The sequence below is a fragment of the Equus asinus genome, chromosome 20, assembly GCF_041296235.1.
Source record: "Equus asinus isolate D_3611 breed Donkey chromosome 20, EquAss-T2T_v2, whole genome shotgun sequence".
Taxonomy (NCBI): domain Eukaryota; kingdom Metazoa; phylum Chordata; class Mammalia; order Perissodactyla; family Equidae; genus Equus; species Equus asinus.
The window spans coordinates 98,218,679-98,246,462 of record NC_091809.1 but is presented as its reverse complement, the minus strand read 5'-3'; the positions used below and the strand labels follow the sequence as shown (position 1 = coordinate 98,246,462).

The 27,784-nt window shown below is 43.5% G+C and overlaps 1 protein-coding gene across 1 annotated transcript; it reads right to left on the bottom strand.

Moving 5' to 3' along the window:
- Positions 1–1,405: 1,405 nt before the first annotated feature.
- Positions 1,406–6,460, bottom strand: LOC106830424 (calcitonin gene-related peptide 1-like; the record flags this gene model as incomplete). The annotated part of the gene is made up of 7 exons (XM_070491526.1): positions 1,406–1,568; positions 2,151–2,335; positions 3,055–3,171; positions 4,359–4,490; positions 4,580–4,702; positions 5,246–5,340; positions 6,401–6,460. Coding segments are annotated over 6 exons (687 nt in total), but the record flags the coding sequence as incomplete, so codon positions are not given.
- Positions 6,461–27,784: the final 21,324 nt, after the last annotated feature.

Genomic DNA, 27,784 nt, shown 5'->3' with positions numbered 1-27,784 from the left:
GCCTTGTACCAAGCACTCTGTTCACTGTTCGGCATGTTGGGCATAGAGCAATTAACAATACATGCATATCCCTGTCCATGTGGCGCTTACATTCTTGATGGGGTAGGGTTGCAAAAGATAAACAAAATAAATAAACAAAATTTATACTACAGTAGAAAGTAATAAGTGATAAGAACTAAAAAATAAAGAAGAGGGTTAGGGGGCATGGGTGGGATGGGGTATAATTTCAGAAAGAATGGCCAGGGTAGGTGACATTTGAGTAAACTTCTGGAGGAGATGGCGCTATGGGGATAGAGCATTCTGCACAGAGATACCAGCAAGTGCAAACACTTCGGGGAGCTGATGCTGGGGAGGCAGGTTGAGAGATAGTAAGAATGCCAGTGCATGAGAAAGTAGTAGGACATGAGTCCAGCAGGTAAGGGGGATGGTGGTGAGAGAAGAGGAAGGGAAGATGAACTTGTAATCCATCACAGTGCCCCAGGTGTGTATTCCGTGAGATGAGGACTCAATGGAGTATTTTGCACATAAGGGAGATGTGGTCTGATCTACCTTTTACAGCACAGGTTGAGTACAGACTCTATGGGAGCAAGGGTCATAATTCTATGTGCTCCTGAGGAAATAACGAGTCAGTAAGTAGAAGGAGATGACTTTTCTAATTAAATAACCCCACTTAACTGACCATCCACCAGTGCAACTGGCTGCCAGTCACCCTGGGATTTACAGTCACCAGCTTGTCACTGACAGCCCCAGCAGCATATAGGGAAGTTGATGCTGGGAAATTCCTACCTCAAATGAGGCATCAGAACTGTGACATCCCAGATTCCTTCCAATACTGAGCATCTCTGACTCCACAGCATGTGTCCTCAGTCTCTTCCACTTAGCATATCATCTCTATGAATGCAGGGAGTTTTGTCTGTTCTGCTCATTGCTGTACTCTCAGTGCCTCAAATAGTGTCAAGCATATAGCAGACACTCAGTATTTGTTAAATGTGTGCATGCCTCTGTTAAACTTATTGCAGGACCTTGAACAGACCAAGCATGCTGCCTTTGCCTCATTTGAGTCAGCCTGGTCAACAAAGTGTTCACAGGTCCCTGAAGCTCTCCCGGGAAAAAACAGCGTAAAGAGCAGCAGGGGCTCCTTTTCAGTGCATCGAAAATACATTTTTAATGTTGATGAAGTTCGAAAATGGTAATATTCTTCAAGCAAAGAGTTCCATCAATGCACAGCATTACCGTGTGTCCCATTTATCCACAAGAGAGTGATTTCATGTCCTCCTAAGGTTTAGTTGGCCTGCCAACATACACATGTTGGCTGATGGGGCCCAGATTGGCTATCAGATAAGCCATGAGACATGCTGTCATATTTATTGAATAGAAATCCAACATAAAAAAGATACATACTAGGTAAGTGCAATGCTTTTATTCTGCATTTAGCCTTAGTTTATTTCAAACCACAAAGAGTTACTTTAGTATTAAGGAGCATGCATTAGGGGTGTCTTTCATGCTCCCTTTCCTACAAGTTGCTTTCATGATAAATTAAAAGAAGTAGAATTCGGCTTCATGGTGATCTAGGAAGAAAAAACACCAGGTAGAATTTAGTTACTTATTAATTGTGAGCCTCTTGTCATGTATTATCTCATTTACTGTTTATATTAATGCTAGCAGGTAGATACTATTTTTGCCTTCAATTTCCAGATGGGGAAACTGAGACTCAGAGAGAGTGCCTGTTCCACGGTCGTATAGCTAGTAGAGGGCAAACACAGTACTTGGACCCACGTGTATGCTCTGAATTCAGATGTATGTGACATTGTAGTGTATACTTCAAAAGGATAGTGTCATTGCCTTTCAAACTGAATGCTAGAATAATCACAATTATAACTGCAAGGAACAGTGTTTTAAATAAATAAAATCTATATTTCCTGGCAGATGATCTCAGTGTCACAGGGGGACACTGGTAAACAGAGAGAAATGAAACCAAATTCTAGGGGTTTCAGTTATTGGGACTCTCTGTTCTTTCTCCAGACACCAGAGTGGGCACCTTCCCCTGTGGATTTGTTATCCCTTTGGGCCCAGGGAGGGTTAGAGTGTGGACAGCACCCCAGCAGTACCCGGCCATCCATCCTCCCATCCAACAGTACAAAGACAGTCACCTTCTTCCTGGAGTCATTTTGCTGCTCAGGCCTGAAGATCCCTGCAGTGACGGCCAAAGGCTTTGGAACCCACATCGGTGGGCACGAAGTTGCTCTTCACCCCACCCCCAGAACTGCTCAGCAAGCCTGCCAGCCATTGGGTCACACAGGTGGCAGTGTTGCAGGATCCCTTCTGGGCAGGGACTCTGATTTGCAGGAAGGAGAAAAAGAAGCCTGTCAGTAAGAGGCTAGGGGCAGGATCCTGCCCCATGGGACCTTCATGGTCAAATTACTGCTCTGAGAGGCACCAATGAATCTTAAGAATTTTCTCCTAAACACAGTTATCACAGCAGAAAATCATAGGCCATTAGGGAAAATGCCATGATCACTCTCCATAGACATTCCCAGAGGTGTCAGAAAACCCAGTGGTGGCTCTAGGTAACTGTCCATGGGACACAGAGCTGTAACAGTCAATCTCTCCTGTATAAATAAATCAAACAGGTTTACGAGACTGGAGAGAATTACGGGGCCGCACCCAAGCCCATTCTTAAGGACTGTCTAGAAGCTACATACCATTCTCAGGTACCAAGTAGTCCTTCTTAGGAAAAGGAAAATTCCCCTGCCTTAACTGGAAGAGGAGGAGAGTTGGCAGCATCACATCATGGAGGTGCTTACCTACTCCTCAGGGCTCCTGTTCTTGCTTCTTGAGGTTGGTCACAGGGACCACCCAGCATGCCCTGAGTCCAGCTACCTGGAGCTAAGGCTACTTCTAAGACAGGTGTCCCTGAATCCATGAAGCTGGGATCTGGGCCACAGAATAACCACCACAATTCGGTCTTTTTAGAAATATACCTTAATTCTCCAATGACAAGCACATTCACAAGCTGGAGTGAGAAGCTCTGCTATGAAATTCTCAGGGACTCACAGGGCTGCCCTCTCTCTCTCTGATCTCTTCCTGGGTGATTCTCTTCTGGTCTGTAGGTCCTGCTCTCTCTCTCCTCCCATCTGAACTTCCAGACATCGACTGCCACAAAGAAAGCCACTGATACCAGCCCGAAGAACAAGCAGAGAGATCCATACACATCAAGTTATAGGAAGGAAGCAAGAAAGAGAATTAGAAAGGAGAGGGAGGGGCTTAGTAGGCATCATGGGACGTGCCAATGGGAGGGCCATGGTCTCCCTCCAAGCCTCTGACCATGACCCTTTTCTTGCCCCACATTCCAACCCAAATTGTAGTTTATGGAAACATGAGACTTGTTGAGGTCCTGCGGGTATGTGCCCAGCACACAGGTACTCAGATTACTGCACCGCTTAGCTCTGGGGCTGTCCAGGCTGCAGGGAAAACACATGCCAGGTGGTACCATGCACTGGCTCTGCTCCTGTGGCTGTCACACAGAACGTTAGAGTAGGAGTCACTTGGAGCCAGGCATGAGGGGCAGGCAGGGCAGCGCACACCTCGTCCATTAGGAGAACACAGAGGTTCACTGAGCCAGAGCAGGCGCAGTGGGGAAGGGCTGTGGTGGAGAAGCTGGGACCTTGTCTAGCATTCCACATGCTGCTCAGTCCTTCATGCTCTGCAGTGAGGGTCTCAGGGGGATGCAGGTGCAACATGTGCCTCTGTCCGGGCAGTGCTGGGGCCAGACCAGGGACGGATGTGTCTCCAAGCTCAGGGTGCACGGAGAGGTGGGGCCGGGAAGGGTGTCTGGTCCTTGATGATATGCACATCTACATGGATCCTACACATCCAAAGACCCCAAACCTACCTCCAACACTGCTCTACCTGAGCCCACCCTCTGCAAGGCCTTTGGCTTCACCTTGCAAATGTGCAATGAAGGCACCTTGCAGGTGAGAGAGAATATCATATGCAGGTTAACAAGGTGGAGCCAAATTTCCAGAATCTCTGAGATATATAGGGTCCATCTTCTGGCGTCACACTTACCATTCCTAACTCCTGCAGGGCTGGGAAGTCTCCTCAGTAATGCCAGACCAGTGTCCAGAGAGAGGGATTCCACACCGTCCCCAACCGCTTTCAGAAATGGATCTTTTTACATGTGGTCTAGCCACAGTCTCTCCACCTGACCTGTCTTCAGTGGAGCCTGAGAACAGCGGGGCCCCAGGTCGGGGTGAACTGACAGCCTGCTGGCCTCATGTCCAGATGGGTTCTCTCCTCCTTCTTGGGCCTGACAGGAGGGAGGGGGTGCCCTGTGCTGGGTGGGTGGGGAGCCTCACCTGGCGCCCTCTGTCTCCTGCTCCAGCGCCCTGACCTTCATCCGTACATAGTCCTTCACCAGCGCAGCCAGTAGGAGTCGCGATTCCTCCTCAGGGAGTACAGCAGGATCTGGGAGGCTCTCCAAGGCAGACCTGGGGAGGGGAGGCAAACCCAGTACAGGCTCAGAGCCCCCGCCTGCCCCCTCCCCGGGAGAAGCAGCCAGGCTTCCTGGTTTCTGCACCTTCTCTTGAGGATGTGGCCACACAACTCCCAGTGCACAGGGCATGAGGCCAGTGTCCTTCCAAAATGTTCCTTCACCAGGAGCCCGGCTCTGGGGTGGCCTTGAAGAAGTGGTTTGCTAAAACTGGATCATACGGGCTTGTGAAAACTGATGGTTAGATTTTCAGGAATTTTATGAGCTTAGTGTTAAATATCGCCATTATTAAAAATTAATGATAAAACTTGCAATTAGTTTGAATCTTACAAAGTTTAAGTTTAAAAAGTAGAAATTGTATCAGGGTGAGAAATCAGCTTAATAGATCACATGTCAGCTTTAATAATAAATTTATTGGCAAAGTAGGCATATTAGGATATATTTCTCAAATTATGGTTGATTTAGATAAATAGATTTGCTACAGATACAAATATTTGGCAAATAGCAATAAAGGCATTATGTGAGGCTCAATGAAGCATATGAAATTTACAGTAAAGCATATTGTATATCTTATCTCTATTTGTAAGTTATGTATTACACATCTTTATATCTTAAAAAGTTTATAATAAACTTCTATGCAGGTTTATATACATACATTTTCCCCCGAGAGCTGGTTGTTAAACATTCGGAGCATGAAATTGTTTGATCCCTAGGGAAGTGGGAGGAAAGTGTGCTCTGGCAGGGCTGTCTTACCTGAATGGCACTACCTGGAGGATGCACGCCTGGTACAGGACCAAGATGCTGAGAGGCAGGAAAGGGGAGAATTTCCAGAGCCCTATGACCCCTCTCTGCAAGGGAGGAATGACATCACCACCTACAGTAGTCGGAAGTTCTGTGAGCCCACAGACCTGGGCTCTGGTCCTGCCTCTGCCTCTAACTCCCTGGCTTCATGGCTTCAAGCTGGTCATGTCACATCCCTTGACACTTGTTTCCTCACCAGCGAAGTGAACTGCTGGAAGATCCAGTGAGCCCACAGCATGAATGGTATAGGAAAGCTGGAGAAACAATCCTAGCAGGACCCCTGGGTGAGGAGGTCACAGTCCATAGCCCCCTCCCTACCACCCCACACAGTCTCGCTACACCTGTTGGCCATCAAGGACAGTCTTAGAGCACCCTGTCACCACAGCTGCACCCATAATGCAACCCAGAGCTGTCCTCCCTGTGTGGGGTTTTTACTCACACCTGGAGGGGTGTGTGTTAGGGGAACAGATAGAGAGGGAATATCTCTGAGGTTGGAATCTCCGAGAAACTGAAGACCAAATTCTACTCTTAGCAGCTGGGCACGTTCTTAGAGTTCCCTGTAAAAACCAAGCTTAGAAGAGCATTAAATTGGGAGCCAGGACTTAAACTGGGGAAATAAGCTCCCAGAACTCACAAGGGGCTTGCGTTTAATGGCTGCCTGTCCTTCAGTCATTGTGCCTGGTTGCCACCCACTTGCGCTGGTCCAGGTTGCTAACTGATTTCCCGGGGACCATTAGGAACCGGGTGCGATGCGTGAGCACACAGTTTGCAGAAAGCTCCTCCTGCCTCCTGCTCCGCGCGCGGTGCCTGTGGAGCTAAAGCATCCCGAGATTGGCCTAAGCATGTGCAGCAAGAGACTGAGACTGAAGCCCACCTCAGCGCAAGAAGAGTAAAGCAGGGAGTCCCCGAAGTGAGACTGTCCAGTGTTACCTGGGGCAGGAGCCTGAAATGAATCGGGGACTAATAGCGATTCTGTGAAGAAGAGATCCAGACAACAGTGGACAAAGACTCTGAGACAGGCAAGAAGATCAGCCACGAGAAAGACTAATGAAGACAGAGGGAGAGAGAAATAGAGCCATACAGCTAAGCAGGAATCTCGAGGCTCACCTGGCAGCAGGTAATAGGTAGGTTGGAGCAGAGATGGTGGCAGCGGCAGCAGCGTCGACGTCAGGGGATGGCACTATGGAAGCGTCAGTGACTTCGGAGCCCAGCAGGCTCCCACGCCTCCCAGCACCAGCGGCTGCTCTTATTCCCGCTGCTCTGGGTCTGGGCTGGTCCAGGAATTCGAGGCAGCCAATGAGGGGAAGGATGCTGTGCCCCGACTGATTGCGTCACCACTTGCGTCCAGAACCTGGAGCAACCAACAGGACCATCCCACTTGTATTTGCATTGAGGTCTTTGATGAAAGGGGGAGGGGTGGTGACCAAGGACAAACACCCATAAAGTGAGCAGGAATTTGAGGGCAGCTTGTCATCACTGTAAATTTCGCCGGTTCAGGTCCGCTGGCAGCTTCCAGGGCTGTAGGGATTCCTACCTCCCACAGTCTGATCCTAAACCCCCGTGCCTGTGAGATTTGGAGGGTTAATGCGCAATGGGGTTGATTCTGGGCCGCAGAAGGGTGTCTGATTTAGGCAGGTGGAATCACCCACAGAGGAGCGGGACTCTTGGCAAGCAAGAGATGGAGGTGGGGACAAGAACTTTGTCAGACCTGAACCCATTTCCAGCTGCACCAGTTCCAGGCGGTAGGATCATGAACAAGTAACTTCTCAGCGCTTGAATGTACTCATCTTTGAAATGGGGACCCGTCGTGAAGGAGTGTTGTGATTAGTAGGCATATGTCTGGCTCCCAGCTAGGCAGGGATCTAGAAGAGCTTCCTGGTCCTCGTAAGGGATTTTGGAAGATCACATTCCATACTTTCTGAACCCCCACCTTGTGTGGTTGCCTGGACTCGCGCTGGGTGGTCCTACACGTGGGTAGGAGGGGTCATACGTCCTGCCAGGCCTCCGCGGGTAGGTATAAGGCACAGATAATTCCCAAGCCTCCGAGTAGCCCCTGGCATTCCCCCTTCCACCCTGCCATCTGAAACTTTTCCCTCATCAGCCTGTCTGAGCCCAGCTGCCCCAGCTTCCCGCTGCTGTTTGCCAAGATGTCCCAGTGGCATGATTTCAGCCCCGCACCGCATCCCCCACGCTTGAGTCCTCCACTAGACACCAGGGCAGGCTTGACGCTGCTGAAGAGTCCCTGCGGAGACTAACGCTCACGCTCACTTCCAGCCATACTCCTACACACTCACAAACTCATTGCTGTGCTAAACATGCGCCCGCTCTCCAAAGCACAGGCACCAGCAAAACGACACTGCGCGTAGGGACATCCAAACGGGTTCACTCTCAATCGCGCCCCAAGCGTGCCTCCGAGTCTCTTGTGGGATGGCACGCACACACCGGCACGATGATGACCTGCTGGCATCGTACCTGCACTCGCTGAGAATAAGTGTGCTCACAACATCAAATTCCTAAGCAGAACCTCCACCCTCTCACCCCCTGCTCAACAGGGTTTTAGGACCCCTCCGCCGGAGCTTTCTGCTCCAAGCCTGCCTGGAAGGTCCAAGGTCCTACTTGCCGCCCTCAGCAGGTAGAGTGCGGAGAAAGAAGCTTCTTGCTGTCCCCAGGATCTCAAGGTCTGAGTGCGCACGCGTCATCTGCAGCGGGCTGTGTGGACGCTCCCAGCGCGGCAAGCTCAGCTGCGACAACCGGAGGGTCGGGGGTTAAGCAAGGACCCCAGCTTGGTAGTTCTGTCAAATAAAGCAGAAACTAGCCCCGGCGGCGCCTTAAGTGACCCAAGCCACCCCTCCACACCCCAGTCCTCAGTCCACAAGAGCCTCAGCATTTCCTAGGACACACCTGCCTCGCGGCAAGTCTCTTCCCATTCCACTTGATGGCCTCTGTGTTCGGGGACACCTAACTTCCCGGGTGTCCTTATTCCACTTTCCTCCTTCTTATCTCCCAGGGTGGCACTGCCGCAAGGGAATAAGAGCTCGGGGCGGGGGAACTGGGTGTCTGAAACTCACTCTCCGCAGGGCAGACAGGCAGGGCGGCCGGGGAACCCGGGAGTGGAAGGGCGGGTGGGTAGGACTCAGGCGCGCGTCAGGCACGGAGCCGGGAAAGCGAGCGGAGCTCAGCACCAAATTAGAAGAGCAGGATTCTGCTTGCATTCCAAAATTATGAGCTCAAAAGTTTGAGCCAGATTCCTCTGAAATTATTTGGCATGGGAAGTCGATTTCCTCATAGGCGTTTTCAGGAATGAGGAGGGAATTAAAGGTTACTCCTAGAATTCTTTCTAACACTGAAGTCTTCAGATGTGAAATACAAAACCGTTTTCCCTTTAGCTTATCCCTCATTGTCTAGTGAAACCAAAAATAAGTTTACTTTCATGTATTCAAATCGGTTAGATTCCGGCTGGCTATTCTCTTGGGGTTTCAGAACTAAACACAGGATGATCTAGCGAAAGGTCACTGCGGAAAACGCTGATTTTCAAATAGTCCTTTGAATTTTTGGCCCTTGATTTTACAATCTTATTTCATAACTTTTATAAAATAAAGGTCAGTTCTGAAACAATCTTTCCTGAAAGAAACTATTTACAGCACACTGATAAATTCTTACTTTAATGTTTATTTCTACTCTCATTAGATTTCTATACTCTTTGATTTAAAAATAAAAATAAAGATCATTTATCAGGGCTTGTCAGGGACTCACAGCCTAGTTGAAAATTCCTATGTGAGTTTTCATGGGATTAAAAGGGTTACAACTAGGGTGATGTCCCTGTGGGCGGGCGGTTAGTTCACACAGTCTGCTTGAGGGGCCCAGGGTTTCGTCAGTTTGGGTCCTGGGTGCCAACATGGCATGGCTCATCAAGCCATGCTGAGGCATTGTCCCACATAGAACAACTAGAATATACAGCTATGCACTGGGGGGCTTTGGGGAGAAGAAGAAGAAAACAAAATGTAAAAGAATGAAACGAAACTGAACCACTATCTTACACCATACACAAAAATTAACTCAAAATGGATTAAAGACTTGACCATAGACTTAAAACCATAAAACTCCTAGAAGAAAACATAGGCAGTAAGCTCCTAGACATGGGAGTTGGTGATGATTTTTTTGGATTTGACACCAAAGGCAACAAAAACAAAAATAACCAAGTGGGACAACATCAAACTAAAAAGCTCTGCACAGCAAAAGAAACCATCGACAAAATGAAAAGGGAACCTACAAAATGGGAGAAAATATTTGCAAATCGTATATCTGATAAGTGGTTAATATCCAAAATAAATGAAGAACTCATTCAACTCAATAGCAAAAAAAAAAAAAGATGTATTTAAAAATGGGCAGAGCATCTAAAGACATTTTTTCAATGAAGACATACAGATGGTCAACAGGTGCATGAAAAGGTGCACAATATCACTAATCATTAGGAAAATGCAAATCAAAACCACAATGAGAAATCACCTTACACCTGTTAGGATGGCTATTATCAAAAAGACAAGAAATACACGTGTTGGCAAGGATGTAGAGAAAACAGAACCCTTGTGCACTGTTGGTGGGAATGTAAGTTGGTGAAGCCACAATGGAAAGCAGTATGGAGGTGCCTCAAAAAATTAAACATAGAACTACCATATAATCTAGCAATTCCACTTTGGGGTATTTATCTGCACAAAAACAGTAACCTGAAAAGAAATTTTCCCCCACATGTTCATTGCAGCATTGTTTACATTAGCCAAGATATGAAAACAACCTGTGTCCATCAACAGAAGAATGGATAAAGAAAATGTGATACACACACACACACACACACACACACACAGACACATACACTCGCATACAATTCAGTCATAAAAAAGAAGGAAATCTTGCCATTCGCGACAATGTGGATGAACCTTGTGGGCATTATGCTAAGTGAAATAAGTCAGAGAAAGACAAATAGTGTATGATATCACTTATATGTGGAATCAAACATTATACAAAAAGCAAAAAAACTGAACTCATAGATACATAGAACTCATTGGTGGTTGCCAGGGGCAGGGATTGGGGATGGTTGGCAAAATGGGTGAAGGGGGTCAAAAGGTACAAACTTTCAATTATAAAATAAATAAGTCATGGGGATATACAGCATGGTGACTATAGTAAATAATACTGTATTGAATATTTGAACGTTGTTAAGAGATCATATCCTAAAAGTTAAAAAATAAAAGTTAAATTTAATGTTCCTATATAATTTGTATATGATATAGACTCAACAACAACAACAACAACAACAACAAAACCACAACCACCACAACATCTATAGAAACAGCAACATAACCTTCATCATAAATCCATTCTGTTCAGCCAGGGGGAAATTCGGAGCTGTCAAATTAACTGGATTATTTCAACAGAAAATTGATCATACTGGGCTCCATGGTAAGGAGTTTGGGAGTCATAACAACAAATAAAAAGCTGAAGAGGTTGAAAAATCATCAACTCATCTAGGACCCCATAGAGAGATGAGGACAAAGGTCAAAACCCTGCCTCCCAAGAATGGAGAGACAGACAGGCAAATACAGGGAGTAATGGCTTACCAGAGCAGAGGAGCAGAGAATCACAAGCAGAAACTCAGCTAGAACCAGTGCCTGGAACCAGTGCTTGGGTAGGATAACCTGAACTGTAACTGGTAAATTGGTGGACAATTTTCAAAGCTAAAAATTCCAGGGGGACCCAGTCAACCTACAATTTTGTGAAATTTACCTCCAGAAGCGGTCAAATTGACCAGATATCAAAGAAAATCCCCTTATGCTTCTGCCGGGGGTGAGAAAGGAACTGTTTTGAAATAGACCAGAGCACTCTGTTTTACTTAACAGGGTCTGCCCTCAGCAGGAGCTAGTTAAGCAGAGCCTAAACTGCCAGGTGTTATCAGAGCCTAACTAACCAGAGGGAAGGGAAATACCCAACTCCAGTCAGCTGTGTCCTCCCACATAGGAGAAAGGAAGTACCCAATTTTAGCTGATTCTAAGGAAAAAAACTGAGAAGCATGTGAAGTTCACAGTCCAGAAGTATAGGCTCACTAAAGGTCTGAGCCCTTAACCATAGGACTATAGAATGCTTCCCCTCCCCCTTTATTCATAATGGCCAACGCCTGGAAGCAACCAAGATGTCCTTCAGTAGTTAAATGGATAAATAACTATGGTACATCCACGCAATGGAATATTATTCAATGATAAAAAGAAATAACCTGTCAAGCCATGAAAAGACATAGAGGAAGCTTAAATGCATATTACTAAATGAACGAAGACAATTTGAAAGACAATTTGACAATTTGAAAAACAATTTGAAAAATCTACATACTGTATCATTTCATCTATGTGATATTCTGGAAAAGGCAAAACTATGGAGATAGTAAAAATATCAGAGGTTGCCAGGGGTTGGGGGTGGGTGGGATGAATAGGTGGAGCATAGAGAATTTTTAGGGCAGTGAAAATATCCTGTATGATACTATGATGATGGATACACATCATTAGACCTTTGCCCAAACCCATAGAATGTGCAACAGTAGCCATGAACCCTAAAGCAAACTATGGAGGTTGGGCCATTGTGATGCATCAGTGTAGGTTCATCAATTGTAACAATGTATCACTCTGGTGGGGGATGTCGGTAATGAGAGAGGCCACGCCTGTGTGAGGGCAGGGGCTGTGTGGGAAGTCTCTGTAGTTTCTTTGAATTTTGCTGTGAATCTAAGACTGCTCTAAAATACATAAAGTGATTTTTGTTGGCTAAGGAAAAATCACTATTTTAAACAACAGATATTTATTTGAGCAATTAGAATTGCAATTTGAGAGACACAGATTTAGGCAGAAACCCAAAATGTGCTCTGGAGAAGACAAAGAAGGCAAGGGTTTATACAGACAAAGAGACATAACTCACACAGGTTGTATTGCAAGACACGTGATGGGTGCTAGCAAGAACTGTTATTCCTTGGCTACACGTGATTGGTTGCTAAGGCCATCTCTAAGGCAAAAAGTTCTTATCAGTGGGAGTAAGCATTTTTCTACAGGAGTAAGCATTTATTCTTTTCTTAAAGGAAGGTCAAGATAACAACAGTGAGACACAGTTCAAAAAGTCACATTCCGTCTAGGCGGAGATGTGGTGTACATGCATAGCCTCACTTCCTTAAATGGCTTCCCAGCTCCATTTTAGAAGCCCAGACATATGTTATTCCATTTTGTTATCGCTGTCCACATTTTCCCCTTTGATCAAGATCTTTCAGCAGAAAGAATCACAGATCAATCATTTGATGAATATGTCTAGGTACTGATATTTTCCTCATTGCCAGGAAGGCTCATTCCTGGGAGGTCATGTCCCACATAAGGGGGAACATGAGATGTTTGACCATCAGCAAAAGTAATGCAGTCAGAGGCTTTGGCCACATCTGAGCAATAAGAGGCAATCAGGATATGAGTCTTGGGCATAGGCTTTGTCTGGAAAGAGAATCAAGTCCTTTGTTTGCTCAGTGTTGCAAGATTGGTCAATCATCTCAAGTCGTTGGGTAATTGTCACTCTAGCAGTAGAGACAGACACACAGCATCAGGAAATGCAAATCATTAGAAGTTTAAAGGTGAAAAATGTTGAACAAATCAGAACAATGATCATTAGTAAAGCCTGGAACCTTCATCTCAAAATAGCTCCAAGCCTAAAGGGTAACCAACCAAAAATGTCAAAGTGGTCTAGGAGGCCAGCATTATGACCTATGTCCTTGAGGAGATTTATATTATCTTTTATGACTTTTAGCTCTTGTTTTACGTGACCAGACTCATTTACATAAAAGCTACATTCTTCTCCCAGGAGTGCACAAGCACCCTCTTCTTGAGCAGTTAGAATGTCAACAGTCCTTTGATTTTGAAGGATAACTTCTACCAGACTGTCTATTTGACTCCATTGATATTCAATAGCTTGTTGGTTGGCAGTGAAGGTTGAAGCCATCATGAGGGAGAGGTTATGAATGGCCATTTCAAGGTCAGTTGCCCCATAAGTGGGAAAAGATGCCCTAGCAAAGGCATATCCCATTCCCGTTTTAGCTACAATTGAGTTGTATGTAGGAATTCCCTGAAAGTTATAGTTTCTTTTGTCTCTCTTGAGTTGATATGAGAATGAAGCAAGAAATGGGACAAGCGCAGTGGAAGGAAGATTTTTTTCTAATGGTGGCATCTGGGGTGAGTGCTACTATTCCATATCATCCCTTCCAGGAAATGGGGAGAGTGGAAAAAATATTGGAGCCACACAGAAAAAAGTATCCAGTGTTTTCAAGAGATATGGCGTAAGTGGGTCTGTGTGCCCAGATTCTTTTTTTGGGTTCAAAAGAGGGAATCGCATGGTCAGAAATCTTATCATTTTCACAGAGGACACAGTAGTCAGAACTAGGAGAGTTGTGAGAATGGTTATAGGAACAATGAAGGTTTCTATAAATTTGGAGCAAAAGATGAGATTGATTTCGACTGGTTGAATTTTGTTGAGGGTCAATTGGACCATTAGGGCTATTATAGTTTTTACTTACTTTCCACCAGTCTTCTGATTTTTGATCTATACCCTAATGCGTGCCTGTTAAGAGGAGTATGTCAGCTTCCCAATTGTCAATCTCGTTATTTTGGGAGTCTCCCCACGATAAAGACAGGTCAAGGGATGTAACATCATAATGGTTTTCTAAACCCCAGGGGGTGTGAATTCATGGTCAACAGAATCATAAAGAAGGGTGAAGTTACAACTATTGAGTGGTAAATAACACAGAGTTTTCCCAGTGCCATTTATATTTTCAATACACAGGAAAGATTATGGGTAAATACCCAAATTCAGGTGAGCGAGACGCCACAGTGAGCTGGAGGTGCCCAACGAAATGAGGTGATATCAGAGGTTGTTTTCCAGGAGGCAGCCGACACCTGGTTTCAAAAATGCCATAGGAAAACCCTACGTCTTTTCCAGTTAGATTCCTCCAACCTTCTAAGGACAGAGGCTATGCTACCAGTTCAGGAATGTGATGAGTGTGCTTTGCCCTTGTGCATATTCAGTGATTGGTAAAGTTGGCGCTGTTAGCAAGTTTCTATAGAGTTGAGATGAAAGGCTGAGATAAGGCAGTGCAAAGTGGACTGTCCTTAAATAATAAACACCATTAAGGCAGCTCTCATCCAGATCCCAGATATTTTGTTGCTAATTAATCGGTGATTTAGTTAAATGATTTTGGATGGTTATTATGAAAGGATTATTAGAACGAAAACTTTTATGATTAGCTTTTAGCCCATTTTATATGAAATTTAGAGAAGGTGAAAATAAAGAGGGAAGTAATGAGATGGGCAAAGGAAAAATAGGGCAATAGTTAAACAATGTTAAAAAGCAATGTAAAACACAAAAAAGGTGACCTGCATCGTGTCAGAGAATTAGAAATTAGTAGTATACTCAGGAGTATGATTATTATAGCAGCTATAAAGTAGGTATATGTGCATTACAAGGGTTTAGGTGGGGAAGCTGGAAGATTAGAAATATAGGCCTAGTCCTGTGTCTTGGGATTCACAGTCTACAAACTCACAAAAAATCACAGTTGCAAAAACTCCGGGTGATTATTGTTTTGGGGCAAGTTTTGATAACTTTAATTTAAGATCACCAACAGGTTGAAAAGTCCAGTCAGGGGCCGTAGATTTTTTTAAGTGAGGAACATGAATCCACGAGTCAATATCTTTTAACTTTGCAGCGCAAAGATTGGTCAGCAATATCCGATATGGTCCCTTCCAGAGAGGCTGCAGGGAGTCCTTATGGAGGTGTCTTTTCCAATAAACCATATCTCCAGGTTGTAGGCTGTAGTGTTTGATGTCTTTGTCTCCCAGGAGCAACCTATGAAAAGATTGTTCTACCAGTCTCTCATTTTTTTGGAGGGCTGGGATTGGCCTTTACAATAGGTCATATGTCACCTTTGAGTAGACTAGGTTCATAGGCCCCTTGGTCCAGTCTCAGTGGCTTCCCAGTGACAATTCTAAAAGGTGAAAGTTTATGTTTCCCCAAAGGATGAATCTGAGATTTAACAGTACTAATAGAAGAGCCTATGGCCATAGCAGAGGGAAAGAGTCCATAAGTTTTGCCAGTTGGGTTTTTATAATCCCATTGTTCATTCCACAAGGCCAGAGAATTGAGGATGATAGGCACAGTGAAAATGTTGCATTATTGTCCAAATGTGACAAATACATAGTAATATTTGTCTGGCAGGATGAGTCCCTCAGTCACTGTGAAGTTCCAAGGGTATTCTCCAATTTGGAGTAATTTTTTCCAACAATATTTTTCCTACTGCTGAGGCCATAGTTCTATCACATGGGAAAGCTTCAGCACAGTGGGAAAAGATACAAACCATTACCAAAACATACTTGTACCCATGAGATGGTGGCCACTGGATTTTATCTCATACCTCAAAGGGTCCAGATGGCAATGGAAAATTCTCCATAGAACTATGGATGAATTTTCCAGGATTATGTTTAGGACAAATTTGACATTTATTATAGACACAAGAAACCACTTTAAGGGAAGGTTTCCAATATTATTGCTTTCCCCAAAGTATTCTTTTATCTGAAGTCTAATGGGTCAAGTTGTGGAAATAACCAGAGTTTTGTCCCTGGAGGCAGTCAGGAAGGACCAGTCAGTCATTAGGGCCATACCGAAGATTGTTTTTAGTGTTAAATTGGCAGCTTTGTTCAATCCAGTAATTTTTCTTTCATTCAGAGGCTAATTCTTGGGCCTCCTAAAGAATACTTTTAAGGTCCTTTGAGTAGAGGTGACAAGGAGAGTTCTAAGACAGGTTTTTTCTTTTAGAGGGCTGCCTGTTTAGCAGCTGCCTTGGCCAAATAGTTTCCTTTGTCTTCCTCCATATCTACCATGGAATGTCCAGGAATTTTTATAACTAAATATTTAGGCTTTTGAATAGTGTCTAAAAGTTCTAAAATCTGTTTTTAATCTTTTGCCCTGAGGAAGTAAGAAATCCTCTCTCTTTCCAAAGCATAACAAAATTGTGAGATACCCTGAAGGCATAGCAGCTGTCTGTATAAATATTAGCAATTTTACCTACAAAAGGCAGGCTCTAGTTAGTGCTATTGGTTTGGCCCATTGGGCTGAAATAGCTTTAGGTAATGCCCCAACTTCAATAGTCTCTGTTAGGGAGATGATGGCATATCTGGCTCGGTATGTTCCTATTTCATCTTTAAGATAATAAATATCAGTAAACCAGATCAGATCTGCATTGTCAAGTGGGATTTCTTGTAAGTCTGGTCTAGGAACCAGAAGTTGGCCCATCAGAGAAATGCAGTCATGAAGCATTTCATCAGAAGGCAGGGGTAGTGGAGAGGCATGGCTTAGAGAGTGACAGTAGGCAATGGTAACATTAGGTGCTGACAGCAATAGAATTTCATAGGACGTTAGACAGCTAGAGGATATTGAATATGATGGGGATTAAGGAGGGCTTCCACTGAATGGGAAACATATATAGTAAGTGGAGAACCCATAATTATTTCTTCTATCCTTTCTAGTAATTTTGCCATTGCAACTATGGCTCTTAAGCAAGGAAGAAGGCCTTTGGCTACTGGATCTAATTGCTGACTATAATATCCGATAGGCCTTTGTTAGTCTCCATGACACAGGGTTAAAACCCCAAGGGCATTTCCTTCTCTTTCATGTACAAAGAGAAAGAATGGTAAACCATAACTGGAATGTCCTAATGCTGGAGGATCTGGGTAGCTTTGTTTAATTTTGGTAGAGGCTTCCTGACCTTCTTTGGTCCATGTGAGGGTCTCAGACTGATCAGTTTTAAGGAGAGAATATAGTGGTTGTGTAGGACTGAAAAGTTAGATATCCAATTTCTGCAGTATCTAGTTGGCCCTGGGGACCCTCATGATTGTCTTTTGTTTTTTGGATGTGGAAAGGACAAGATTCCTTGAATCCTGTCAGGGTCAAGAAGTAACCCTTGTGTTGAAATAAGGTGTCCAAGGTATTTAACCTGAAGCAAACAGAATTGTAGTTTTTCTTCAGCTACTTTATGTCCCCTTTTAGCCAGTTCCTTTAAGAAATGAAGGCTACCTTCAATAGATGTCTCCTTGGAAGGGGAGCAAAGAAGATCACCTACACATCGTAATAAAGAGGAGCCTTGGGAAAATTCAGTATCTGAAATGTCAGCCTTTAAAATCTGAGAAAAATAGGTAGGGCTTTCCCTGTATCCCTGCAGCATAACAGCCCAGGTGTATTGTTTTTCCCAGGTAAAGGCGAATAGGAACTGGCTTTCAGGGTCACGGGTATGCTAAAGAAGGTGCTGCAAAGGTCTATGGCAGTCAAGGTTGGACTATTTGGAGGGACGACTGTGAGCAGCGTGGGATTAGGCACTACAGGATGTTGGGGAACAACAATATTGTTTATTGTCCTGAGATCCTGAGCAGACCTCCATCCCCTCCCATTGGGTTTTTGAACGGGAAACATAGGAGTTTACAAGGGCTAGTGCGAGGGATAATCAGTCCCTTCTGTGATTAGTCTTCAATTGCAGGTTTTATACCTTGGCTTGCCTTGGGGTCCAGGGTTATTGTTTTATGTCAGGTAGGGGTTTCCTTCCATCTATTTGGAGAATTAAAAGGGTAGTGCAGAACGTATGTCCCCTTTTTCACCAAAAGGATTCAGGGATAGTGTCTAGGAGAGGTTCTGAATTATGAGTCTGTAGGGAAAGGATGGGGATAAATATTGATACATAAGGATCTTCTTGAGGACCTGCATTTGGGGGTTCAAGATTTAAAAATATTTCCGCCTTTTGAGAGATAGAAATGTGTACCTGATGTGCCTCAAGAAAATCTTGTCCCAGTAGCTGAATGGGAGCTGAAGAAACTAAAAGAAAAGGATGGTGTCCCTGAATGGGCCCTGGCTGGAATGCATTAGGAAGGGACTTAAAAGACTGTCATAGAGCGATTAGAAACCCCAACCATTTGTATAGTCTGAATAGTCCAAGGGAGGGAACAAGAGAGTCCGGTGGGGTTTAAAACAGAATAAGTGGCCCCTGTATCTATAAGCGTCTTCATAACCTCTCCCTCGATAGTGAGATCAATTTCCCCCAAGGTATTATGGTGGAGTCGGGAAAGATTCCCCCACAAGCCCTTGGCGCACTGCTATTATGAAGATCGATGTAAGGAGTTCTTAGATGGTTGTAGCGAAATTGAAAAGGGATGGTTACCTCTTCCTTGAGTAAATACTTTAAGTTTAAAACAGTCCCTTTTAAAGTGTCCTGGCTTTTTACAGTAATAGCATAAACCCTTGAAGCAGAATTATGACGTTGTAAAGGGAGTTTGTGTAGATTAGTGGTTAACTGCTGAAGTTGGAGATTCATAATCTATGCAGACTTCTTTTTATTACTTCTCTGGATAGTTTGGGCTACCTGATTAGCCAGATTAACTAGATCAGGAGTTTTCATAGTTTACGAATTTAGATGGGTTCATTTTATTAGTAGCGACAGTTCTTCATCGAAGCCATTGACAAAGGTGGAGTTAAATATGGTGTAAGTGGCTGGATTGATGGCAGAAAGGTCAAAGTTTTCAACAAAAGTAGTTTCTAGTCTGTTATAGTGATTGAGAACAGATTCATCAGGCTTTTGGCTACATCATTGGGCTTTTTTCCAGACTATAGGTTTCAGGAAAGCTTTAGGAATAGCCTCATAAAGTCTATTCCCTAATTTAAGTGCCTCAGTCCTAATTGTGGCCCTTCATTTGGAAAATCTTCTAGGGAGTTATCCCATTTGTCCAGTTGCATCCAGTTTCTGACCTGATCTTCACCAGCCAGCATTATAGTTAGTTGGTGTAGATCAGAGAAACTACGTTCATATGTTTGGATCACAATGTTAAATTTTTCAGGAAATTTGTGGGGATCTTCATCAACCTCGGGAAATTCCCTAGCTTGTAAATTAGCTTTTGACCAGTGGGTAAAGGAGGATTGGGCAATTCCTTTCTTCCCAGGTTTAATTTTAAATGAAGCAGTAAGAGCAGGTGGGTCAAGGGGACTTCGGGTAGGGCTGTGGGCTCTGTGAGGTCTGAGAGAGGCTCCGGGTCTCAGGGAAAAAAAGAGACTTCAGCCAGCAAAGGACATAAGGGAGGAGGAATCAAAGAAGGCAGAGCAGAAGGAGAGCAAGGACTTGGAGGGGCAGGAGTTTGTGAAGCTTCTGCCAAGTTTTCTTGTTTTAAAAGTTGCTTAGAAAGATCTGAATTAGCTTCCAAAAGCCTCAAGTTAACTGCCTGAAGGGAAGCAACTTTTTCAGCGTTTCTCTTAGAGGCCTCTAGGTACCAATTAAAATAGGCTTCCCTCTCATTTTGCCTAGTTTTGTAACCTATTTCTAATTGCACACATAAATAAACTAATATGGGAGTATCAAAAGTTCCCTATCTTGGCCAATGAAGTTTTAAATCATCCCAGGTAATATGGGTCTATCAAGGTAAAAATTTACAAGAAGAGGGGCCATATTCTTTAAACATAAATCCAGCTGGAGTTCCTGAAGGAGGTTGATCATTTGTGATTGTTCTAGAACAGTTGTTCCCCATAATTTAGAGAAAGCTGTTCTCGAATGACCAAGGCAGGAGAGTATGTGCTTTGGATCTGGAATGTGTGAGGACTGCTTCCTAGAGGGTCGCCAATGGGCCACTGAGCTCTTTCTTACATGTCTCGGAATATCCTGGACACCAGGCAGTGTCCAGTTGCTCAAGGTACTAGGATGACTAGTCCTTTACGTGTACCTCCCAGATGAACTTATGGAGTTCCTTCTGACCCAGAAAGGAGTTATGTTCTCCAGTTGGGAGGCCCCATGAGACCACTGCACAACATGGACAGAGTCTTGACACTACCCCTAGGTTTCTAGTCACCTAGAAACACCCCCAAAGGGACTGGAAGCAGCAATGTCTCTTATCTTCAGAGTCCGAGGACCCTCGTTTAGAGGACAGGAGAAGCTAAAGGGTCTGTGTTGCTTATGAAGAACAGGCAAATTTCAAACTGTAAGAGAATATGGCCACTTTAATAAAGTGAAAAATTACTAAAGCTAAAAGAAATGTCGTTAAACCCAAATCCTCCACCTAGTTAAGACAAGGATGAAATCTTCCCCTCCAAAAGAGTGAGGGCAGACAAGAAATTCTTGAACCCGTATCCTCCCCGTAGTTAAAGCAAGGACAGAAATCCTTTCCTCCAAAGGAGTGAGGACAGAACCAGTTAGTCTGCCCAAATAAAATCTGGTCTGAGCTTCAACTATAAGAGAAATAGGAGGTTTGGATCCAGGAGAACTTACCACCGAAACTCCGAGCTCACCAGTAGAAATGCTAGAGAACAAGGGTGTCTTCTGCGTGTCTGTGGCAGCACTGGGGGTCCCGGGTCAATTGCTCTGGATCCTGCCAACTACACCAAAGTATGTTGACTAAGGAAAAATCACAGCAATTTAAACAACAGATATTTATTTGGGCAATTAGAATGGCAATTCAGCAGATATAGATTTAGACAGAAACTCAAAACGTGCTCTGGAGAAGACAGAGAAGGCAAGAGCTTACAAAGACAAAAAGAAATAACTCACACAGGTTGTTTTGCGAGATGCATGATTGGTGCTGGCAAAAACTGTCATTCCTTGGCTGTGGTTGATTGATTGGTTGCCAAAGCCATCTCTAAGGCAAAAAGTTCTTATCTGTGGGAGTAAGCCTTCTTCTATAGGATAATTTTCTTCTTTTCTTAAAGGAAGGTGAAGATAACGACAGTGAAGCGCAGTTCAAAAAGTCACATTCCATCTGGGCAGAGATACGGTGTATGTGCATAAACCTTACTCCTTAATGGCCTCCCTAACACATTTTGAAAAACTGTTTAGGGGGCTGGCCCCGTGGCGGAGTGGTTAAGTTCACGCGCACCACTTTGGTGGCCCGGGGTTTCCCCGGTTCGGATCCGGGGCGCAGACATGGCACTGCTCATCAAGCCATGCTGAGGAAGTGACCCACATGCCACAACTAGAAGGACTCACAACTAAAAATATACAACTGTGTCCCAGGGGGGCTTTGGGGAGAAAAAGGAAAAATAAAATCTTAAAAAAAATAAAAATAAAATAAAAAACTGTTTATACTGCATAATGAAGGGGAGAAACCAAAGCTTTCCATCGGTAAGTTTATTGAAGAACATGAGAAGAGAATAGATTGCTTCTGAATCATTTCCATAAGACATTTTCAGAGGGCAATAAAGCCACTGCTAGGGAAGGAGGATGGAAGTGGCTGCCAAAGAGAGGCGGGAAGTGAACCCTGGTGGGGATTTTGCTGAGATCTTTAAACAGGTGGATGTACGTAAACATTGGAGGAGCAGGACATCTATGAGTAATTAGTAGCCTAGAGATAAAATTGTCTGAAAGATGTTGCATGTACAATGAGTATGAAAAGTTATATAAAGATCAGATCAAAATAAAACAAGACAATTATAAATATTAAGCTACCAACAACTCAGTTCGAGCTGTGTGTCAGACACTATGTATATTGTTATCTGTCATACTCTCAACAGTCTAATAAGATGGATATTATTATCTTTGTTTTATAGACAAGGAAACAGTAAGAGAATTTGCCTTGAATTAATTATATTTTCCAGATGCCACTGAGGGTCTGAGATGCCGGAATGTGGCTTATCTGTTGTAACATCAGGTAAAAGGTCTGGTCCTCTGGATATGGCCACTCAATCAGAGGAGGACATGGGCATGTCTGCCTGCTTCAGGGTTAATGTGATTTCCAGTTAGAGACTCAACAACCAGGCATAAATCATTTGCAATTCCTGGACCTACATTTAGGAGATTGACAATTTTGCAGCCGTAAAATAAATGTTGGTGCTGCCACTTAAGATAAGTAAATTGCTAAAGAATAAAACCAAATCAGATCCATAACAACATTCATAAAATAAAAATTTCAAATGCGTCAAAGTTCAACCAAACAAAAATCCAGTAACTTGCTTCCTATTGTTTGCATTATGCGTTGTTTTACCTTGTCTGAAATTGTGGTTGATTCTCTAGAGTGTTTTGTTTTGCCAGAGGGTGCGGTGGGGGAAGAGGAAGTAGAAAGAGTGCTAGGAGTCAGGAGACAGGGTTCTAATTCCTACCCCTAACCCAAATGGTATGACTTTGAGAAAATCATTTAGACCTCTATTTCCTCATTTGTCAAACGAACCTAATAGATTGAGAGATTTTGAAGTTCCTGTCTAATTCTGACATTCTACAAACGTGCTGTAAACTTTATGCTGTCTTTACAGTGCCTTTGAATTACACCAAGATACTCGTGATTTAGCTTCCCCCACTTGCCCTGGCAGCTACCACTGTCTTCTGAAAGAACAGCAGAAGGGGTCAACATGAAGGAGTCGTTCTATATGTCATTCTATTGGGTGACACAATCAGAAAAGTCTCCTCCCTCCACTTGCTGCTAAATAAGGAGAGTAAAGGATTTTCAAAATAGATAGGAGGAAGAGGGGGACAGATGTCCTGGTCCTTGCATTCCTGACACCAAAAGATGTAATAGTGCCCTCTAAGAGGGTAGCGAGAGCTCGCCGGCTGGCCTGGCAGCACCATCTTTTCCTCTTCTTCATAAAAATGGGTCTACATCTGACACCTGGCCCTTGCCTGGATGACATTATTTCTGCAAGTTGTCAGCAAAAGCTTTGCAATGTGGCTACTTGATGAGTTCACCTAGAGCCTAGAGCACATATCTAATTGAGCCTGAAAAAGAAAGAGGAGATGAATAAGATCAATCTACTAAGAACAAGTATTCTTACCACTCACACAAATGAAATAAAGAATAATAAAAGATAGAGAATAAGTATATTAGTTTCCTATTGCTGCCATATCAAATTATCACTAGTTTAGTGGCATAAAACAATGCAAGTTTATTAACTTATACTTCTATGGCTAAAAGTCTGATGTTCAACACACGTCTCACAGTGCTAAAATGCTGGCAGGCCTGTGTCCTTTCTAGGGGTTCTAGAGGGGAATCCATTTCCAGAGACTAATGGCCACCCACGTTCCTTGACTTGTAATGAGGTTAGACCAGAAATGAAAAAAGCATTTGTGGCAGAAGAAAGGAATTTACATGTTGAGAAAGTGTGGCTCAGGGAGACACATATCTGTGAGGTTTTCCTGGCCTCTCATTCTCGGAGAGTCAGAGGGCGTCGCTGACTTTTCTACAGAGAGGAGTTGACCTGCCCTGGGAGCTGCTCTTCCCAACCCCACAGGCACCTTCTTACTGTAGGCACCAGGAGAGGTTCCTTCCAGGGTCTAGAGGCTATTTTAAGATGCCTTCAGCTACCAGGGAAAATGCTGAGTGTGGTGGAGGAGGGCCAGGCTGGTCACTCTGAGAGGTGGATGGACTCAGCGGGTGATATCAAGGAATCACTCTGGATGGGTTTCTCTTAGATGACTAAAATTCTCCCTTGGCGCCGGCTCACAGGATCCAGAATGTCTCTCCTCTCCCTGGCTGAGAACAGTGTTCCATGGAGAAGAGGGATAGAAATAAGAACCTTCCCACTGTACCAGGAAGCTCCTTACAGAAACCAGTCCTTTATGGGCACTGTCCGGGGACCATCAGGTGCATATAAAGGGATTTCCTTTATAAATGGAATCACCTGGGATTGGGAAGAGTATGACTTGGGGGTCCCATGCAGCTGGATTTGAGTCTTGGCTGTATCACTCACTTATTGTACTTGAGCACATAATAATCTCCCTGAGCCACACTTTCTCAACATGTAAAATGGGGATAATAATAACTACCTTGCAAGAATAGAGATCTTTTATGTTAAAGACCAGACACATTGCTTGGCCTGGAGCAGATACGTAAGAGTGGTGGCTGTTATTATTGTAACAAAAGCTTATCCTTTCAAGTGCTAAATCACATCAGTTTAATATGGTAAATTAAATGAAATCATTACACATTCCTCTGCTTTCTTAAGATGAAGACAATCTGTAAGTCTTTAATTCTCAAAATAAAACCAATTGCCAAGGCGACAACAGAATGAATCTGCCTTCCCCAAACCTTTCACATCTATGCCTGGCCATGTTGCCATGTTTTTTGCCCAGCAGGATTAATGAGAATTTATATTAAACACTTGGCACATGGCCTGCCATGGAGGACGCACTCAAGAGTGGTGGTTATTATTATTATTATAACAAAGGCGTCCCCTTTCAAATGCCAAATTATACAACTTGTGTGAAAAATTAGATAAAATGCATCGCATACTTCTGTACCTTCTTAAAAGAATATACAGAATGCAATTTAAACTCTTTCTTAAGGATTCATTGACACCATCATAAGAACCTCACTTAATGTGTTGGGCACTAAACTGTCTGCTGTCAGGGACTATAAGACGTGTAGCGCCAATAGCCCCAAACTAGATGATATCATGCTGTTTTTCTTTTGGAGGTCTAAAATTAATATATTTTTATGGTTATTCTATTTCATTTATTCTCATCAGGTTTTCAACTATTACTTCTTGCTGATGTCATTATAACTGTCTTTTGTGACAATCCACCCACTTGAATTTTCATTGTGAAATAAACAACAAAACAACAACAACAAAAACCAAGCTTTGCAGAATGGTATGGGAACAATGAGCCTGTCTCTAGACAGAGTGCAAACCTGTAAATACTGGTCAAGAACTATAAAGAGGGTCTTTCTGCACATCTACTCAGCTAATCTGTACTCAAGCGAACAGAAACAAAGCTTGTCAGTTATGTGTAAACACAGAGTAAATAGATACCAAGTGAGCATTTATGAGTAGTGGTCAGGAACTTCATGGACTTTTTTTTTTTTAATTTCCCAAAGCCCCAGTACATAGTTGTATATCCTAGTTGTAAGTCCTTCTAGTTCTTCTGTGTGGGACGCCACCACAGCATGGCTTGATAAGCGGTGCATTGGTCCGCACCAAGGATCCAAACCAGTAAACCCCGGGCCACCAAAGCAGAGCACAGGAACTTAACCACTCGGCCAAGCGGCCAGGCCCATTCATGGACTTTTACGACAACAGATTCAACTGACTCGTGCTCAGGGAAGCAAGAGAAAACAGCCAAACAAGTTAGAGCTGTGTGTGAATGAAAAGTATACAGACATTGAGTGAGAACTTAGTAATGGCCGCGACGGCAGGAATGAATTGCTGTGACGCCTATTTCAGTTATTCAGAGGCTATTTTCTTGGTCTCTTCTCCCAGCTTTCTCTGGTTTAAGGGAGCTTGCAGGCAAGGGACACCCGATGAGTGGTGTTTTTTTGTTTCCTTCAGGAGGCAGGGTCATGGTGAAGACAAAGCCCGTGATGTGGGCAGGGCTCAGCGATCCAGGCTGCCATCTTGTGAGGAGTGTGTCCCTGGATAACAAATAGGGCTCTGAGGACATGAGCAGAAATCGTGTTTTCATTTCCAGGTAAATATGTATTTGGTCCTTGGAGCTGCTGAGAGATCAATCAGCTTTCAGTTGTTCAGATCAAAGTTAGTCATTGGCGTCAAAGACCCAGAGGATCTTAATGGCTCTTTGGAAACTCCCCAGCCCTGGGCCACTTGTCCTGGGCACACCTTTAAGCAGTAGTCAAACACGCTTAAGCAGTCAGTGCCTGACTTCTCTTCAGCACGTTTAAGTACCATCCACAGAAACCCTCCAGCTAAAATGAGAATGTGAAGAATAGGCTCCCTGAGGAGCCCAAGGGCAGAGTAGAGACCATGGGTTAGGGAACGGTTGGTTTCTCCTTTGCCTTGTGGTCAACCTGGGAATGGCTTATTTCTTTTGCCTCAGGAGGTCAGGTGTTTTCAGTGGCCAAAATACTACTAAGAAATCCTTTCTGCTGTCTTTGTAAGGAGATAGAGATGCCAGGTTCCTACAGGTGATAAGGCAGGATAAGGGGGAGGTTGTTGAGAAAGTTCGTTCTTGCTTCTGCTTCATACAATTACATACCGGATGATATAATTATCTGTTTTCTTTCAGATCAGACTGTAAGTACCATTAAAGTAGGAATGGTATCTATCTTGTTCACCCTTGTATTTCTAGTACTCAAAGACTTTTATCGTACATGCTCAAAAAACTTTTGGATGAATAAATTTCTACTGAGATTGAAGAATCTAAGAAGCCCAATATGAAATTTCTCAATACAGTTTTGGCAAACCCTGCTTAGGACACTATAGAATTGGAGAAGACAGGGGCTAAAAGCCTTCTAGATACTTCTAGAAAGTTCTGACAAATGCCAAATAGTCTCAGTTCAGTCTTTGGAGAAATCATCTTTTTGGTAAGTCACTGGAGTATCCATCCAGTTTTCAAAGTTGTAGCAAATATTGAAAGAAAGAAAGCTGGTATAGGAGGCAGTCATTCTGTACTGAAAAAGAAAGTTCAACCAAAAACTACTGGCCTAGTTCAGTGATAATGGACTTTGATATTTAAAGGAAATGTAAATATTACTATATTAAGTACCCCATAATCATATACTCTAGGAATCTTATTCTATTTTTTAATTCCACTGAAAACATGAAAATGGAGTTCCATCTGATTCACATTAACAGCATGAAGGCTATTAACAATAATCTAATGTGGTATTTGCAAAAGAATGAATCAGAATCTTAGCTTCTATTAAAGAACAGACATTACCTCGTAGGTATTCCATAAAAAGAAAGCCTGGGGAAAAAAATCTTATGACAAGAGTGAATGACATCAAAACTTAAAAAAAAAAAAATTGAAGTTAAAAAACATCTCCTGAATTTTTCCCTAAAGCTGTATTTTCCAAAAGAGATTGGGAAGATTTATTACATCAGCATCATCTGGGCATTGATAAAGACACATAATCCCAGGCCCTGCCCTCTGCCGGATGAACCTGAACCTCCAGGGGCCAGGTCCAAGCACTGAATAATTACTACACTCCCTTGGTGATTCTGCTGCACAGCATTTTGAGAACTACAGTCTTCACAACATATCTTTCTTTTCCTTCATCTCATTGGTCAAAGTCAGCTTCCTGCAGGAAGGTTTCTGTGATTTCTTTTACCTACTAGCAAAATTTCTGTGTTTCCTTTTTTCTACTAACTCCTCACCTTATGTGTGTTATCTTATACAACTGTGAAACTGAGTTGATAGAAGAATGGAGAAGCAAGATCTTAGTTTTCTCCACATTAGACATTGAGATCTTGCTTTGTTAGATTAGTCCATGCATTCTCTCAGACAGAACAATAGACATGGTAATATTCAAAGGCAAATTGTATGCAACCCACATCCCTAACATGAAAGATCATAGGGTACAGTTTTGGGAGAGTATCACAGCTCACTTAGATTGAGCCTTGATTAAGGGTTTTCCCAGTGATAAGCTTGACATGAAATTCTTGACCCAAAGCTTCAGACAGATTTTAATTAACAGTAAGAACCTAAGCTTAGAACAAAGCTCTAGGTTCAAATCGCAGGTGTAACGCTAC